Source organism: Amphiprion ocellaris, chromosome 9 (genome assembly GCF_022539595.1).
Source record: "Amphiprion ocellaris isolate individual 3 ecotype Okinawa chromosome 9, ASM2253959v1, whole genome shotgun sequence".
Classification (NCBI taxonomy): domain Eukaryota; kingdom Metazoa; phylum Chordata; class Actinopteri; family Pomacentridae; genus Amphiprion; species Amphiprion ocellaris.
In genome coordinates, this window is record NC_072774.1 from 34,381,229 (window position 1) to 34,400,529 (window position 19,301).

The following is a 19,301-nucleotide window of genomic DNA, read 5'->3' on the forward strand; positions in this document are numbered from 1 at the left end:
TAAAAAATTTTGCCACCCTTGTATATATTGTAAATAAAGCTGCTGTAACAATGTAAATTTCCCCTGGAGTGGGGAGAAATAAAGAACTTTATCTTATCTATCTTATCTTTCTACAGCATGTCAGTATGACAAGTGAAATAATGCTTTCATTCAGTTGGAATTCATCTGTGGCTTGATTAAATGTTCTACTAAAAACAGCAGATGGAAAAAAAAACACGATCCATTTCTGCAAAATGATTTTATTTTCCACTTTGCTTCAGTCAAAAACACACTCAATTTATAAGCAGTTAGACTAGATGTGATTGTAGCTATATTTCAAACTTATAAAGAAACATTTAGTCAATAAATACAGTTTTTGCCCATGTGCTTAAATGTGGCAGCATTTTGTTTTCTGAGAATATTTATCGTACACCATAAATAACTTCAAGAAACTGAGCACATTTAAGGCTTTCACAAAATGAAAACCAAAATAATCCAAACTTCCAATATAAATATAGGTTCATCTAAGGACTGAGGAGGATACAAAGAAGAAAATCCAAGAGAAAGCTTGAATCTTGTTGTACAAACATGCCCACATAACAATAATCAGTTGCTTCAGCGATCCGTCATAGTATTTGATGCAGTGAAGCTACCTGACCTGGCATCCCAACAAATTGCATATGGTCTCAAGTGTCAGTCTTCATGTAGTCACTCACGATTACTGGAAATATCGCAATGGAAACCATACAAAATTTTCTATGCTCTATGAGTTCCCTGGATCATACTTGAGCATTTGCAAAATTGCAGTAGAAAATACATCTGCTCATTTTATTATGTTGCCAATCAAATATATTCCCTCCCCCACAGTCCTTTGTAACCCATTATTATATGTCCAGCAATGCATTCAGTATTATGGTTCTCACCAGACAATCGTGTACCCATGACAGCCATCAATGTATCTACCGCTTTCTTTAGTATTTCCTTCAAGTTACCAAAACTTAGAAAAAAAAGATATGTACAGGACAGTTGTGCATATTAGCCTGTGAAGTTTAAAATAACATTTTTATCAGGACAAACCTGTACTGTAAGTTTCATCTGCATCACTGCAAAGTGCCCCACACCCAAATCTGTCATGTCTCCTTCAAGGACTTGAAAAAGAGACATCTTCACATTAACTTTATCTCCTATAGTGCAAAAAGGCTATACAGCTCAGTAAAACCAAAGGTAATAGAACCATTGGACAACATGAATGCCAAAGGCAGGAACAGACATTACACGAAAAAAAAATTACAGCCATTTTCTAACCAGCCTCATTTTCCTTTTTTTCATGATACTGATCAATTTTGACCAAAAACTGTTACTTTTTCCATTTAGGTGTGGCCTACACTTTACTGTTTAAAAAAATCAAACCTATTAAAGCTCAGCCTGTGATGAAACATTGGAAGAAAACTGAACTGTACTGTTCAGTTTTGCTATACCATTTTCTGTGGACAAATCGTCACATCTAGGTAGGATTCTGAATCCCACAAATGGTAGCATGCACCATTGGCTCCTCATTCAAGCACATACACCAAATGTCTGAACTTGCAGTTCCTCTCGTACTGAGCAGGATTTCTATTGTAACAACAGATCATCAGCAGGGTAAAACTACCCTCTCTCACAACGGTCTAAACACAGCACACATTCCCTATTAGTCATGTAGAAGTGCTGCTCGTTTAGTGCTGATGTCACATCTTAAAATGGTTTCCATTCACCTTTTTATATACATTTTGCAGACTCTCCTACAAAGGATGACAGCATCAGTCATTCCAGCAAAAACCTCAAAAATACATGTCTGTGTTCATATGGCACAACCTCTTGCTGCTTTAAGGAAAGAAGAAAGAGATGTAATGTTATAAAGGTAAACTCTATTCAAGGGGGAGGTTGGGGTAGACAGTTTGGTCAGCAGAACATCCATCCGTCCATCCATCATTCCTTCCATCCGTCCATCCGTCCATCCGCCCGTCTGCCTATCCATCCATCTATACACTGTTTTATCATCTGTAGGGTTGTGGGGGGCTGGAGCCTATCCCAGCTGACTCAGGGCGAAGGCTGGGGGACACCTTGGGCAGGTCGCTAGTACATCACAGGGCCCCAACAAAACATTGAACTTTAAATTGGGAGACCGGTGATTGTTTCCTGTGTCTAAGTTTTGTTTTTTTGTTTTTTTCAAAAACCAAGACCAAAATCAATCAATCAAAACTAATCACATCATAAAACATTTAGCAGTAATTTGTAAAATGTTCTCATCCTTCAGATAGGGGCATGAGATCAGTGTTGTTGTAGAGGACATGGAAGAATATTCTGTTATGTCAGTTGAGGAATTTGCTGACAGTTTGATGGTTTTTTGTTTGTTTGTTTGTTTCTAATGCTCCAGAACATGCTTCTTTCTCTTCTATTTCTAGCTGTGCATGCCTTGTTTGTGAATGCTGTTGCTCACTACCTTGTCATGTCTCTGCTCCACTACAAGCCCCAAAACATAATGAATATAATGGAAGTGAGCATTAATGCTTTTAGGCCACCTGAGACCAATTCAGTCTGTGATCCAAATTCTGTTTTAGCCAATTGTACTGTAATATGGTCATGGTTTTATGTCTGTGTGTAAATATGGCCGATACCCAAGTGGGTCCGACCAGGCTAAAACAGCCAGTCATGGTGCTGTTTTGGTTCATGGCTGTTCATTGACTGGACATCATGCTGCCGGGAGCCAAAGTTTTCTCTTTCGGTGTGGGTCTGTTTGGGTCAACCACATTTTGGAAGAGGTCTAACTAGTAGAGTTTAGGTGAAATTATATCATATTAAGGTCTCGTTTTTTAAGAAAAAAAAAAGAATCTATGCAAGGGTTTGTTCTGAACATTTGAAAAATTTTGGACTCAATTTTGGGCCAAAAAAACAAATACACTCATCAAAGCAAGTGAGCTGCAATTAAACATTATCTATCAGAATTGCTGGCAATGTCTTAATGTAAGCTTGTTGTTCCCTCTTGAGAATATTCACATATCACCCATAAACACACACACTGGTTAACATGTTCTTTAGCAGACTTCTTCAATATTAAAGTTTTAGCATCACCCGAAATTGAATTTTGGCACCTATTATGAAACAACTAATTAGATTTAGAATAGAATTGTCTGGTATGGTGGAAAAGCTACTTAAGAGGATGCAGAATGAAAATGGCTTACTGCTGAAATGGGAGCTAACCAGCACAGGCCATGTGACTGACGTCTTACTCTGTGTCAGATCACTGTTAGCTACCATTCTTAATAATGACAGAGGTGCCTTTGTGTCCAGGTATCTGCTCTGCCGGGATGTGAAGGTGATTGTAGTGGGTGGGGCCAGAGCTGGAAGATGTGCAGTAGCCCCGAAGACTGTCTGGGTCATAGAGGTGTTCCAGAGCGAGGCCAGTCAGGGAGTATGCTTTATGCTTGTCCTGGTATGGCCGTGGGTGGGTGTGGGAGGGGTAGAGGGCTGGTGTAGGAGAAGCTGAACATGCACCTGGCCGGCCAAAAGGGTGGGGTAATTGCAAAGAAAGGGGGGCAAGGTCGGTTTGGAGGTAGTCTTTGGGCTTATGGATACACTCAGAATCTGGACTGCTGAGCCTGGATAGGGGTGCGGGGCTAGGAGCAGAATTAATCATCTGATTCAAACCTCGACACACCACAGTCTGAAAAGGTTGGAGCCCTTGACTACACTCTGAAGTGAAGCAAGGACCAGGACCCTTGGGCAGTCCATTGGCTGGCCCCAGCATGGCTTCCTGGGGACCCTTGCGAAACTGCAATCTACTTTCCTCTTCCTTGATCATCTGCTGTGTGGCTCGGATTAGTGTCTCAATCTTGCTAGGCTCCTGTGGGCTGCAGCAATAGTGTTCAGCTCGGTACCGATCCCCTGAGTCACTGGCTGAGCCTCCATCTGGAGAGCTGACCACACTCTCTTCATCGCAGTGGCTTCGGGCTGCAGGAGGATAAAGTCAAAGCAGTCACTGCAGAGTAAACAATAACAAGAATTAATATTATTATTAGCAGCTGCACCAGCTCTTGTATTCTTCTCTTCAGGTCAGCATTTAACACAATCATTCCCCATAGTAGAGAAACTTGGATACTTGGGACTCAAAACCTCTCTCTTTAACTGGGTACTAGATTTTCTAACAGGGAGGCCACAAAATGTCCCAGTCAGCAGCAACTCCTCCAAGACAATCACATTGAGCATAAGGGGCCCCACAAGGGTGTGTGCTCAGCTCACTGCTCTTCACCCCCCACCCTCGCCCCAGGTCTGTAACATACCCATTTACACAAGCACTCTGCCTCTGTTTTTGCCTTTAAAGACTCATACATTCACTATCTGTTACATTATGTCATAATCTGCAATCAGTCTTCACCTCACTATTGATCCTTTCTTTAAATGTACGGCCCAAATACAAATGTGTGAGAGAAATGTCTTTTCAATTCCTCTGTCTGTCCTGGATGTATGGAGAAGCTGACAGTAAAAATCATCTATTCTATTCTATTCTATTCTATTCTATTCTATTCTATTCTATTCTATTCTATAGGTTCCTCTGAACTCTTTTTTGGACAGAACATTATCCAAAAAAGAGTTCATTGGTAATTCCAGTTACATGACACAACAACAGCATATAAAGCATTAAGTTAGTGTTTACTTCATAGACCGATATGGATTGAGACAGCACGACCTCTCAGCTGTAGTGGTACAGCAAGTACCACCAATGAAGCTATTAGGGGCTGTGGATTTGATCTAGGTGTAAAAATGTCTCTACAGAATACTGCAAGTTCACTTTAAAACTATGCAGATGTCAGCTCATACATTGACTCTTATTGCTCACCGTGGTAGCTATGGATGGCTGTGATGTGTGGCATGCTGCTGTCATATGCTTCGTAGGTTTCCAAGGAGCTCTTGCTCAGTGGTAGGATGGACCGGGCACTGCCCCACCATGCATCCATGCCAGGTGGAGGGGGTCCTAGAAAGTATCTCCCCGCCTCACATCGACCTCGTTCGCAACTCTGACCTTGACCATGAAAGTGTGCATGGCCGTCGCTTGTGGTGTGATGCTGCTCTTCTGACAGGTTGTAGCAGAGTGTGCGAGGATCTGTGAACTGCCTGTAGACACATGAGGCATCCAGGCCTTCATTCTGCTCCAATAGCTGAGGGGAAGCAGAGTCAGTGAGGGGGCTACTGCCCCACAGACTGTCCTGGTCAGACTCTGATCGCTCTGTCTGGAAGCTAGGATACTGAGGTGAGAAAGGGGGGTGAAGGACAGAATAAGAAGTAGTAACAAAACAGTTAAAATAAAACATTAGGATAATGTGGGAACATTTGGAGTTACATCATAAAAAACTTTGAGTATCCCAGTCTAATAGTTGTTTGCATCCCTAGTCACTGGAGCTATCAATATCTTCAACCACACCCAAAACTACACAGACCCTACAGTTTCAAAAACTGAAAATGGAGAAAAGATAGAGGGACATAAGAGATGCCATAAATGCCAGAGAGTTCATCGATATGGATATGAGATCCATTAACATAGTTGAACACTTGAGAAATTAAAGATGGAGAAACTACACCCAAATGCTTCACTATTTTTGCACACTGTTTTTGAAGTATGGTGATCTGTAAGACCACATTATATGTGTGTATATATATATATATATATATATATATATATATATATATATATATATATATATATATATATATATATATATATATATATATATATATATATATATATTCTTCAATTTCTTGTTCATTTCAATGTCTGCTATCACTAAAGGTATATTACCTGAAGAATACGATGAACACGACAAAAATTGCAGCTGATTACATAATACTTTATGTCCTATTTTACATGCTTAAGCTTAATTGTATTCCCAGGGTATATAAGAAGCCATTTCATGTAATAAGCAGCACTGCACATGCAAAGGCCTAGAGTGGTTTCCTGCTTACATTCAAGACATAGCAGAACTCAGAAATTGTCAGCTCTCACATAATGCCTTTTTAGGCATTATGTGAGAGCTGAAAAAGAAAAGAATTATGTGAAGCCACCAAAGGCAGCCATCTTGGCACTGCTGGAAATTGGCATGAGTGAGAGACAGGTAGTGAAAAAACTGAAGATCTAAAAGACACCAAGAAAAAACAAGCCGAACATGGTACTAACAAATTGCTAGCTGGTTGCAGCAGGAAATGTCTTTCTACCCTACGAGATGACCGTGCGCTTATCCGTTCCTGTGTCAGGAATCATCGTCAGACCTCCAGGGACCTGAAAAATGAGTGGGCGCTGTGGAGAAATGGGACTTGTTCAGCAAGGACAGTTGGAAACCGATTTCTTGAAGCTGGTCTGAAATCACACAGGGCACGGAAGAAGCCCTTCATCAACGAAAGGCAGAGGAAAGCCTGATTACTCTTTGCTGGGGATCACAAGTATTGGACTGTTGATGATTAGGATAAAGGTTCTCTTCAGTGATGAATCCAATTTTCCATTGATGCCCACTCCAGCCAATTTACTAGTTAGGAGGAAGCCTGGCGAAACATACAAACCAGACTGTCTTGCCCCTACAGTAAAACATGGGGGTGGATCAGTGAAAATCTGGGGTTGTTTCAGTATAGGTGGAAATGCAAATGCAAATGCAACTGTGTGAAGGGTGAATGAACCAGGTCATCTACCAGGCTACTCTTGAAAACAGTCTTCCTCCGTCAGCTGGAAAAGTTTTTCCTGCCTCCCATGGCTGGATTTTCCAACAAGACAATGCCCCTTGCCACACGGCAAGGTCAGTTATAGCCTGGATGGAGAACCAGAAGATTCGAAACATGCCTTGGTCTGCTCAATCACCAGATCAAAATCCAATTGAAAACCTGTGGAAAATCATCAAACGCAAAATGGAGAATCACAAGCCCAAAAACAAAGCAAATTTGTTTGAATTTGTGCAACAGGAATGGGCTGCTGTGACAGCAGAACAATGTCAGAAGCTGGTGGAGAGCAGCCAAGATGCAGGCTGCAGTCATCAGAAACAATAGTTGGGAAATCAAGTACTAACTCCTGTGTTTATCGTGTGACTAAAACAGAAAAGAAAACATGGAATGCCTAAAAGCACTGCTTTTGGCAGTACAGTGCCATCGCTATTGATGTAAGAACTTAAATGATTTTGGTTATTATCAAGAAAACCATGGAAAATGGATATCAGCTCTTAAATGAAACTCTTATGAGCTATTTTTGTTAGCATTATATTTGTACAAACAAATATACCTTTATTTGTACCAGGCATTAAACAAGAAATTGAAGAAAACAAGAGTGGGCTAATAATTTTTCCATGACTGTATATGTATATCCCCTCCCAGCCACATTCCCCAGTCCTTAGATCCTGAAGTGTCTCCAGGCTATATAAAGTAAAAAAATAAAAACTTCTAAGAGACATGTTAATTAGGTGTTCAAAACTCTCTCAACTGATTTATTTCAAAGAGGGAATAGTTATACTCTGTGTGCTTCCTTTAAAATCAGCCTGATTGAGCACTACAATATTTAGTTTTGAACTTCCTACCAAGAAGCACAATCTAAACACAAATTTAGCTCAAAATCACAACTTGTGTAATATGTAATGCTTAATTACAGTCCAGTATCACATGAAAACCTTACCTGTGTATAAGGTGAGAGTCTAGTTTTTGTCTTGGGCCGGGATACTCTGTTCTTAGGAGTTCTGCAGTTCTCTGGGAGGCTGCTGGCGGTGCTGCTGCTGTAGGGGAAAGAGGTCTTGGATGTGGCCTGTTCCAGAGAAAGCTGGAGGCCTTTATATTCTGTCTCCCTACAGACACAAGCAGAAATCCATGTGGCGCATTTTCAGCAATGTTATTGATATTTCACATTTACATTATAGATTTCATATGGTCTATAACTGCACAATCAATCAAACTTTCAATCAAACTTCATTTATAGAGCACTTTTCATACTGTTAAAAAAAATGCAACGCAAAGTGCTTTACAACATTAAAAACATTAAAGAAAACCCATCCCTCCCTCCCTCCATATATACATATATACACACAACTGCAGAAACACACATACATACACACGCCCACACACACACATACATACACAAGGGGGTATCCCAGTCTCATGGAAAGGTTGTTTATTAAAGAACGCAAACAGCTCGTGTACCTGCATGTTTGGTTTTTCTCTTGGTACAAAAAACCATTAACATCTGTTTCGTAATTAGAACCTCATCACGGTGCTGAGCATGTAGAGTGATATGTTTCTCTGTGTATGCGGATGTGATTGTGACAGCTGGGAGAGGCTGGGGAGCGCTAAGAGGGCTGGAACGGCTGTTGGGATGCTTGTTTTGCCAGAAGGATTGAAGCAAGGCCTTCAACAAACACTCTACAGAGGCAAAGCTGTCCAATCAAACACACTGGGAGATTAAAGGCTATGTCTGGCTAAATCAGGCCCATTCGAGAAGCTTGGACATCTCACTACAGGGAAATAGGAATTTATTTCTCCGTAGAATGTTCTCACCATGGATGATGAATCAAGTTTGAGACAGCAGGAAACCTGGACAGGGTTTACTTGAGACAAATAGTGATCCATCCTCCATGTATCCCCTCTGTCTCAATCTCTCTCCACACAAACACAAATTCATACACACAGGCAGATACATTTCATAGTACCTGCAAGGAAGACTGACAATATGAGTACTGCTACTCTAACTATGATGCCCAAGATTATCTTTAGCCTTTGTGTTGTGTTAGCAGTTTGCTGCTTTTAGGCAAATCTTTATCTTCTACTGTACTTTTAAATTGTTTTCTGAATATTTTTTTCCATACATGTACACCTATCCCTCCCCCCAGCCCAAAAGAATTTTATATATATATATATATATATATATATATATATATATATATATATATATATATATATATATATATATATTAGGACTGGGACTTTAACGCGTTAATTTCGATTAATTAATTACAGTGGGAAAATAACGCGTTAGAAGTAATAACGCAATTAATTGCACCCTCCTCAGTTCCCTCATTTCTGGCACACCAGTGACTCTGATGAACACTCCAGCCTAGTAGGTGGCGGTAATGAACCTAAAGTCTGTTTGTAGCCACGAAGAAGAAGCACAGGAAGTACTGAGTGAAGTCAGGCACTGGTGAACAGTGAAGGAACTGATTGAGCTTGGTGGGCAGAAAGTTTTCTTTTAAAAATCTTCCCGATGGCAGCTTGGCTAAAAGCCTGGTTGTGTGGAAATTGTACAACAAAGAGTTTTCTGATCACTACGTCACTTCAAGCCGACGGTATCACCTCAATGTTGCTGTTAGCACCTTAGCTAACGTTAGCTACGAGTCATGCTAACGGCTAATAGTGTAGCCATCCCATAATAGACCACTTTTCTAGACAGTGCTTGAGTTTACAGAAAGTCTTAAAATGTTGAATAAAATCGCTATAATTGCACTTAGATTTGCAGTAATCTGTGAATGTAGCAGATGAAAAATGGAGATAAATAGAAATGAAACATTTTTGTTGTTTAAGTTTTTACTCCGTCGAGGCTCTGCCTCCTTGGAGGAGGAACAACCTAAACAACAAAAATATCTCTTTTAATAACTTAATTATAAACTTTTTGTTTATAAAAAAAATTACATAAATAAAAATTGATATTCCTATAAAAAGAACCATCAAAATTCCACCATTTATCAGACCCAGAAAAGATGAAAACAGAATGAATCTGTGGATTTTCAACTTTCTGAAGCTCCTTCAACTAATGCTGATTTTATGTGCCATACAATGGAAAAAACAACTAAATTTAGTCTTTAAGTCATCAAAATCACTTTTTTCTATATGTCCCATTTTCCTTTATTTAAATAAATTTTAAATTATAAACATGTATATGTCTATTCATTGATTCAACTGTCAACCACAATTTAATTTGAATTGAAAAACTTCACCTATTGTGTCAAATATTGCTATTTGACAAAACTGCAATTATTGCGATTAATTAATTACAAAGCCTGTAATTAATTAGATTAACTTTTTAAATTGCGACCCACCACTAATATATATATATATACATACATATATATATACATATATATATATATATATATATATATATATATATATATATATATATATATATATATATATATATATATCCCAACTCCGGGGTTGAATCGGAAGTGACGAGGAGCGGCTAATGCACTCTGTCGGTCTGATCTGCGCCATTTAAACGCTCTAAAGACTGACCACACGAAAAACAAAACCGCGTCAATTGGTTCATATGTTCCCCACAAAATGGGCAAAACATCACCCGCTGGCTTGGTTCACCTTCAACAACAACCAAAAGTAGCATTAGCCGCTCCTCGTTGTCACTTCCGGTTCAACCCCGGAGTTGGGACATTCCCTTTCCGGTTAAATTTGGATTTGTAAAAGTGGTTTTGGACTTGTAAAAGTGTTTTGTCGCTTGTAAATTTGCCTTGGGAGGTTGTAAAAGTGTTTTGCATTATGTAAATTTGGTTTGCACCTCTCAGCCACCGTAGCCAAGGCTCCGCCTCTTTGGTAGTGTAAAAACTTAAACAACAAAACAGTTAGTTTCATTTCTATTTATCTGCATTTTTCATCTGTCTGCTACCTTCACAGATTGCAAACTGCAAACTCAAAATGCAATTATAGTGATTATATTCAACATTTTACGACTTTTTGTAAACTAAAGCATTTTCAGTGTCTTCTAAAGTGGTCTATTATGGGATGGCTACATCGTTAGCTGTTAGCAATTAGCAGGGCTATGGTAGCTAACGTTAGCTCTGGTGCTAACAGCAACATTTTTTACAGTCGGCTTGAAGTGATGCAGTGATCAGAAAACTCTTTTTTGCACAATTTGCACACAACCATGCTTTTATCCAAGCTGCCATCAGGAGGACTTTTAAAAGAAAACTTTCCTTCCAACAAGCACAATGTGGTCTCCTCTTCCTTCACTGTCACAAAACCTGCTTATGCACTGACGTCACTCCTGTGTATTTTCTTCATGGCTGCAGACCATAGACCGTATGCTGCAGTCATACTTTAGGTTCATTACCGCCACCTATTGTGCTGGAGTGTTCCTGAAGCTTGAAAGACAGCTACTTTTGATAAAACTGGTCTTGTAGCACATTGTCCACCTTACAATGATGGGAAAGAGGCATCGTTTATGTTTTGACAATGTATATCTAATGAGTTATTGATGCCGGAAGTCTGACTCTGTGAATATCTTTCCAATTTCACTGAACTGTGGCCCCAACGAGCCGTGGTGGGCGTCCTTTATTTTCATTTCTGACAGGTGGCAACCTTGTCAGTGTTACCGGTGTGTCAGAAATAAGGGAACTGAGAAAGGTGCCATTAAAAGCGTTAATTTATTTAACATGTTATTTTGCCTGTAATAAATTAATTGAAATTAACGCGTTGAAGTCCCAGCTCTAATTTATATATATCGGAGAAGCAACTGAATATGTCAGACCAGAATTTGTTTAGTTTGGGCAGGACCAGAAAAGGTGGCCCAGGGTGCCGTCTACTGATTTACATCTAGGGCACATAGGAGAAACAGAAGGGTAGAAAGAGTTTAATTTGGTGCAGGAGTAGTGTAGTCTGTGGACCACCTTAAATTGGATGAGCTGGTTTCTGGAATTTATAGAGCAAGTGCGGATGGCTTTGAGGCAGGTTTCCCAGCTTTCATCGCTAATTGTCAGATGTGATGTTTTTTTCCCAGGCTTCTTTTAAATATTTTGTAGAGATGGGGTTATGTGTTGTAAAAAAAATCAACAAATCGAGAGATAAGTCTTTGGGAGTCAGGAGCCTGGTTCATAAGTGTATACAACTCCACTGGATAGGGGAGGATTCAAATTTTGATATGTGGGTTTGAGTGTAATCTTTAATTTGAAGATAGCAGAAAAAAATGTGAAGCTGGGAGTGTGTTTTTTTCCTTAAGCTGTGTGAAGGTGGCAAAAGTGTTGTTGATATAAAGGTTTCCTATGTTGGCAATACCTTTGTGTCTCCAATATGTAAATGTTCCATCCGTAAGTGAAAGGGTAAAGGCATGGTTGTTGCAGAGAGGAGTGAAAGCGGAGGTTTCAGGTAAATTAAACGTTTTTTGATACCAGATTTTTAAAGAATTTGCAACTACAAAACTGTTATCTGTAATAGTAGACGGAATTTTGGTGAGAGAGGAAAGAAGTGCAGGAAGACAGCTTTTGTGTAAATCTTGCTCAACTGCAAGCCATGGGGGGGTTGTAGAGGAGATTTTAACTAGGTAGGTGTGTTGCCAGTACATCAGTGCCCTACAGTTTGCGGCCCAGTAATAATGCTGAAAGTTAGGCAGGGAGAGGCCTCCTGCCAATTTGGGTTTGGTTATGTGTTTTTGAGAAGTATGATGTGTTTTGAAGCCCCATATGGTGGGAAGGACAACAGTTTAGTAATTTGAAAAAGGCGATTGGTATAAATATGGGTAGGTTTTGAAAGAGGTAAAGAAGCCTTGAGAGTGCTACCATTTTGACTGCACTGACACGGCCTATCAATATTGGTAACAGTCTCCATGCTTCTATAATCGACGAGTTTTTCTATCATGTTCAGAAAATTCAACTTATAAATCTGTTTAGGGTCTCTGGGGAGGATAATTCCTAAGTATTTAATTTTACCTGTAGTGATGTGGAAGGGCAATGTTTTAAGAAAGCTTGGGCTCAGGCCTCCTTTAATAGGCATTAACTCACTTTTGTCAAAATTCTCAGTGTAGCCAGAGAGTTCACCAAAAATCCTGATAAGTTCTAGAAGGCAGGGATTCTTCATGGTTAGAAAGAAACAGAACTACATCGTCTGCGTAAAAAGAGATATAATGACCAACATTACTCAAGGTTAATGGAGGAATGATTTCTTATACTAATAGCAAGGGGTTCCATGGCGATTGCAAAAAGAGGGGGGCTCAAGGGGCAACCCTGGCAACAGGAGCGTTGTAAAAGGAAGGTTGGCAACATATTATGATTAGTGATGACTGAAGCAGTTGGAGAGGCATATAGCATTTCAATCCAGCTAGCAAAGTGATCTCCCAGACTGAACTCCTTTACCACTGTTAAAATGTATTTCCATTCGATCTGGTCGAAGGCTTTCATAGTGTCAAGTGCAAGAATGGCAATTTTAGAATCTTTGTTATATTGAGAGTAAATTATGTTCATCAAATGTCTAACATTAAAAAAGGAAAATCTTCCTGGAATGAATCCAGTTTGATCAAGATGAATTATACTCGCAATACACTTATTGAGTCTAATCGCAAGGATTTTAGTAAAAATCTTAAGGTCGCATCCAAATAGCGCGATTGGGCGGTATGAAGCTGGGTTGGTATCATCTTTGTCTCTTTTTAATATCAGAGAAATGTGGACTGAGTAGAAAGAATCAGGAAGTCGGCCTGTTGCAACTGAATGGTTAAACATCTTTAACAATATGGGTGCAATCTTGTCTGAGAATGCTTTGTAAAACTCTATGCTAAAGCCATCTGGGCCAGGGGCCTTTCCACTAGAGAAAGAACGAATGGCTTCTGTGATTTCCTGCAGAGTTATATTTACATTCAGGGAAGATTGTGCTGAAGTGCTAAGTTTAGGCAAGTGTAAGGTATGGAGGAAATCCGAAATTTGTGTAGTGACAGTCGAAATTTTAGAGGTGTAAAGGTCCTCATAGAATGCACGAAAGCATTCATTAATTTCTAATGCGTCCATCACAAGCTCCTGTTTTAGTTCTAATTTTAGGAATCACCCTGCTGGTCTGCATATTTCTAAGCTGACGTGCGAGTAACTTGCCTGGTTTGTCGGTCAGTTCAAAATGTTTTTGTTTAAACTTTAAGAGTGTCTTGCTCACATGGTGAGAGAGAACCGAGTTATATTAGAATTTTAGCTTAAGAATTTCATTAAATATGGAGGTTGCACCAATTGTCGATAGTCATTATCAAGAGTTGACAACTGTGTTGTGATGTCAGCCATTTCTTTATTTCTGTCTCTTTTTAGTTTGGCCTCATAGGCATTAATGGTACCATGCACGACAGCCTTGAAAGCTTCCCAAAGGATTGCATCAGAGATATCAGGAGTGTCATAATGAGAAAGATAGTCCGTTATTGAACTGACTATATGGTGATGAAATTTAGTATCATTAATAAAGGGTTAAATCGCCAATCATAAGTGGGCTTAGTTATGCCAAAGTTTATTTTTACTTCTACCGGACTGTGATCGGATATTAAGATGTTGTGATATTTGGAAGAAATTATATTAGAGGTTAGTTTGGCATCGGTAAGGAAATTCTTGTGTATGATTTGTGTCCATGTGAAAAGAAAGAGTAGTCTTTGTCAGTTGGATGTTGTAGCCTCCAGATATCAACAAGCTTCATAGATCCAATTAGGTCATTCAGGACGATAGTTGAGTTAGACGGAGTTATAGCGCGACTGGAGAGTCTATCAGTAAAGCAGTCTATTATGGTGTTTTAGTCACCCCCTGCAATTATATGAGTTGACGCTGATTGAGGAATGAGGTTGAAAACTTTTCTAAAGAAACCTGGGTCATCAATGTTAGGTGCATATATGTTTAACAGTGTCACATGAAATGAGAAAACATTGCCTCTTACTATAAGATAACAGCCGTTTGGATCAGAGATGGGTGAATGGTGTACAAATGGGATATTTCGACGCATTAATATGGCTCTAGCCTTTGAGGAAAATGTTGATTGATAAATTTAGGATGTCCAGCTGCAATTTAACCTCCGTTGTTCTGTGTGTTTACTAGGAGTTCCTTGCATGAAGATAATATCTCCTGCTAACGATTTTAAATGAGAGAAAATCTTGCCTCTCTTTAAAATTGTCCTTAAGCCCCTCACATTCCAACTAAGTAAAACTTAAACAGCCACCATGTGGCGATATTAATAAATAAATAATCGATATGCATATTGCATGTGTGGACTTATTAGGCAGGTTACTGTGGTACAAGTAATGACAGAATTGCTGTATGATCATGACAGCGACAAAAAGATAAACTGCAAAAAATACACATTCTCAATCCTACCTCCCAACCACTTCCCCAAACAAAGTGGCGCACAGATACCCCCATAAATATCAAGACACAGCTGAAAACAGCAAGAAAACATCTGGTTAAACTAACCTGAAATCCATTGAAAGTAAAGTAGAGCAGTTTACCACCGGGCTTGTTGAACAGTCTCGTCATTCTAACATAATCATAAACACTTGCTCATAAAAAGCAGGAACATACAGAGATTTAATCCAGGGTGAACTGGGAAAAATGAAAGTCCGTTGGTTCGTCAGGTATGACCAAAAGCAACCGGATATTTAAGACTTCTTGTCAGATCTTGAGCTGGTGTCCGGTTCAATAGACCTGTCGATGAAAGCCTCAGCATCTGCAGGTTTCTGGAAAATTTTCTGTTCATTGCCAAACGAGAAGCTCAGTCATGCAGGGGAGAGAATGCCGTGTTTGATGCCTGCCTCTCTCAGTTTCTTCTTAGCCATGTCAACATGTGGTGTGCTGCTCAGATGTTTTGGGAGAAAAGTCTGGAAAAATGTTTATCTTGGTGCCGTTGAAAGTCAGGGGAGACTGCAAGTAGGCGAGCCTGAGGATCTTCTCCTTCTTGGGGAACATGGTGGATTCTGGCGATCATGGTCCGGGGGTGAGTAGATGAAGACTGGGGGGCGATGCGTTGTGCACGGTCCACTTTAAGTCCACTGGGGAAATTTACTTGCTGGAGGAGTTGCGATAAAAACTCTGCCATGTACTTCCATGGATTTCCCTTCTCTACTTTCTTTGATAAGCCCATGATTTTGATGTTTGAGTGTCTGGATCAGCCTTCCAGGTTAGTTAATTTCCACTTAATGCCTTGGTTGATCTCAGTTAGCTCTTTGCATCGCTTCTCCAGAGCCATAAGGCGGGTGTCATGGTCGGTTACGCAGCCCTCCAGGTTGGAGAGGTGGGCAGCATGGTCGGCCAGAGAGGTTTGGACTTGGTGTATATTGGAGTCCAGCCCGTTAAACCTGGTAGTTATGTCTTCCTCCAATTTTCCGATGGCATCCAGGATGTTAGCCAGAGTGGCCTGCTGACAGGGAGAGTTGCTGGCATTGGCCGTGAGGTTGCTAGCTAATTTGAGGCTAGGCTCATCATCTTCATCTGTGAAGAAAACTGCTTTGTTGTCTTTTTTTGTGATTGGTTTAGAGCTTGTCGGTTTCCCCTTTGTATTATTCCTTCCGGAATTGTTCATTGTTGGTGAATGGTGGAGCAAGTGTGATTTATAAAGGTATATTTAGTGAGGGTGTTGCAGAGCCATCAGAAAAGTGTCTACTCCATGAGGTGCGGTCACATGTCTCCGTGTAGAACAGAATACTTGTAAGAGTAAAAACAAGATATTAAAATACTTCTAAATCCCGACTCAGTACCCTTATGAGATTTTGGAGTGGTATGATAGACAGTGGTAAATACACAAATGCACTCGAGAGAATTCTTTAAGATGAATGCTGTTCATCCCTCCAGTAGAGTTCCCCTGAGAATTAAGGACAATGATCAAAAACAAACAGCACTGCAGCTGATCTGGTGGATATGGTAGAGCTGAACCACATAAATACTTTTACCGATCTTTGACTGACTAAAGCGCTTCTCTTTTAATATAGTGCTATCTGAGCTCCTTATTGCATGACAAAATTTGTCTACAAAACAGTTTAAACGTGTACTGTAGTCACAAAAGTTTACACTACCAGTGAAAAGTTTGAACACACCTTCTCATTTAATGGTTTTTCTTTATTTACATTACCATTTACATTATAAATTCACACTGAAGGCATCAAAACTAGGAATGAACACGTGGAATTATGTAGTAAACAAAGAAGTGTGAAATAAGTCAAAAGATGTACTATATTTTAGATTCTTCAAAATAGCCACCTTCTTCTTTGATTACTGCTTTGCACACTCTTGGCATTCTCTTGATGAGCTTCACATGAGGTAGTCACCTGAAATGGTCTTCCAACAGTCTTGAAGGAGTTCCAGAGATGCTGAGCACTTGTTGGCTCTTTTGTCTTCACTCTGCGGTCCGTCTCATCCCAAACCATCTGGATTGGGTTTCGGTCAGGTGATTGTGGAAGCCAGGTCATCTGATGCAGCCCTCCATCACTCACCTTTCTTGGTCAGATAGTCCTTACACAGCTTGGAAGTGTGTTTGGGGTCATTGTTTTGTTGAAAAATAAATGATGGTCCAACTAAATGCAAACTGGATGGGATGATATGTCACTGCAGGATGCTGTGGTAGCCTGCTGTGCCTTGAATTTTGAATAAATCCTCAACAGTTTCACCAGCAAAGCACCCCCACACCACACCACACCTCCTCCTCCATGCTTCACGGTGGGAACCATGCATGTAGAGACCATCCCTTCACCTTTTCTCCTTCACACAAAGACGTGGCAGGTGGAACCAAAGATCTCAAATTTGGACTCATTAGACCAAAGCAGGCTGCACAGTGGCGTAGTGGTTAGCACTTTCGCCTTGCAGCGAGAAGATCCCTGGTTCGCATCACGGCTTTCCCGGGATCTTTCTGCATGAAGTTTGCATGTTCTCCCTGTGCATGCGTGGGTTTTCTCCGGGTACTCCGGCTTCCTCCCACAGTCCAAAAATATGCTGAGGTTAATTGATCATTCTAAATTGCCCCTAGGTGTGAATGTGAGAGTGATTGTTTGTCTCTGTATGTGGCTCTGCGACAGACTGGCGACCTGTCTAGGGTGTCCCCTGCCTTCACCCGAGTCAGCTGGGATAGACTCCAGCCCCCCCCCCGCGACCCTAATGAGGATTAAGCGGTGTATAGATAATGGATGGATGGATAGACCAAAGCACAGATTTCCACTGGTCTATTGTCCATTCATTGAGTTTCTTGGCCCAAACAAATCTCTTCTGATTGTTGCTTTTCCTTAGTAGTGGTTTCTTAGCAGCTATTTGACCATATAGGCCTGATTGGCACAGTCTCCTCTGAACAGTTGATGTAGAGATGTGTCTGCTACTAGAACTCTGTGTGGCATTTGTCTGGGCTCTAATCTGAGGTGCTGTTAACGTGCCATTTCTGAGGCTGATGAGTCCGATGAACTTATCCTCAGGAGCAGAGGTGGCTCTTGGTCTTCCTTTCTTGGGGCGGTCCTCATGTGAGCCACTCTCATCATAGCGCTTGATGGTTTTTGCAGCTGCACCTGGGGATGCATTAAAAGTTTCTGCAATTTCCGGACTGACTGACCTTCAGTTCTTAAAGTAATGATGGGCTGTTGTTTCTCTTTACTTAGCTGATTGGTTCTTGCCATAATATGGATTCTAACAGTTGTCAAATAGGGCTGTCAACTGTGTACCAACCTGACTTCTGTACAACACAACTGAAGGTCCCAACCCCATTAAGGCAAGAAATCCCACAAATTAACCTTGACAAGGCACATCTGTGAAGTGAAAACCATTTCAGGTGACTACCTCATGAAGCTCAACCAGAGAATGCCAAGAGTGTACAAAGCATTAATCAAAAGCAAAGGGTGGCTATTTTGAAGAATCTAAAGTATAAAACATGTTTTGACTTATTTCACACTTTTTTGCTTACTATATAATTCCATGTGTTCATTCATAATTTTCATGCCTTCAGTGAGAATCCACAATGAAAATGGTCATGAAAATAAAGAAAAAACATTAAATGTGTGCGTGTCCAAACTTTTGACTTGTAGTGTACATACACTTGCAAAGACCATGTATATCATGACAGTCTTGTGTTTCTCATGATTTCTATAACTTTAAATTTTCAATGATGGAATTAAGCTTTATAGGACAAAAGGCAATATTGCATCTTGGTTCTTTTATAGATTTATTATAGGTCTTCAGGAAAACTGACAAAATCTACTGTGTCAAAATCATACATACAGCAACTTAAATTCTCAGTTTTGGTGACATTTGGTGGTTATGGGGATTTTTTTTTTTGAAGCACGACTTCTTAATTTCTCATTTGTGATTACGACTGACAACAGCTGGTGATTTCTCAGAGCAAATTTAAATAAGGTCCATTTGAAACACACATTAGACTCAGCCACAAATGCTCCAGTGGGAAAGTCTAAAGCGCTCCATATAGACCTGAAGAAAAAAATCAATGATTTGAAGAAGTCAGAAAAGTCACTGAGCAAAAATCAACTGTGCAAACTGCTGTATAAAGTGTATGGCACAGTTGTGTCACTGCCATGCTCAGGAAGAAAACACAAAATATCACTTGCTGCTGAG

At 40.1% G+C, this 19,301-nt stretch overlaps 1 protein-coding gene across 2 annotated transcripts in view; it reads right to left on the reverse strand.

The window, feature by feature from the left end:
- Positions 1–229: 229 nt before the first annotated feature.
- The window catches only part of sim1a (SIM bHLH transcription factor 1a), a 36,467-nt gene continuing 17,395 nt past the window's right edge, over positions 230–19,301 (reverse strand). For both annotated transcript variants that reach the window (XM_035946540.2, XM_023266527.3), the window contains exons 10-12: positions 7,661–7,826; positions 4,856–5,261; positions 230–3,969 (exon numbers count right to left, since the gene is read on the reverse strand). In XM_035946540.2, the coding sequence (XP_035802433.1) occupies positions 3,266–3,969; positions 4,856–5,261; positions 7,661–7,826 (1,276 nt within the window). In that variant the 3' untranslated portion in view covers positions 230–3,265. The remainder of the gene's footprint in view (positions 3,970–4,855; positions 5,262–7,660; positions 7,827–19,301) is intronic.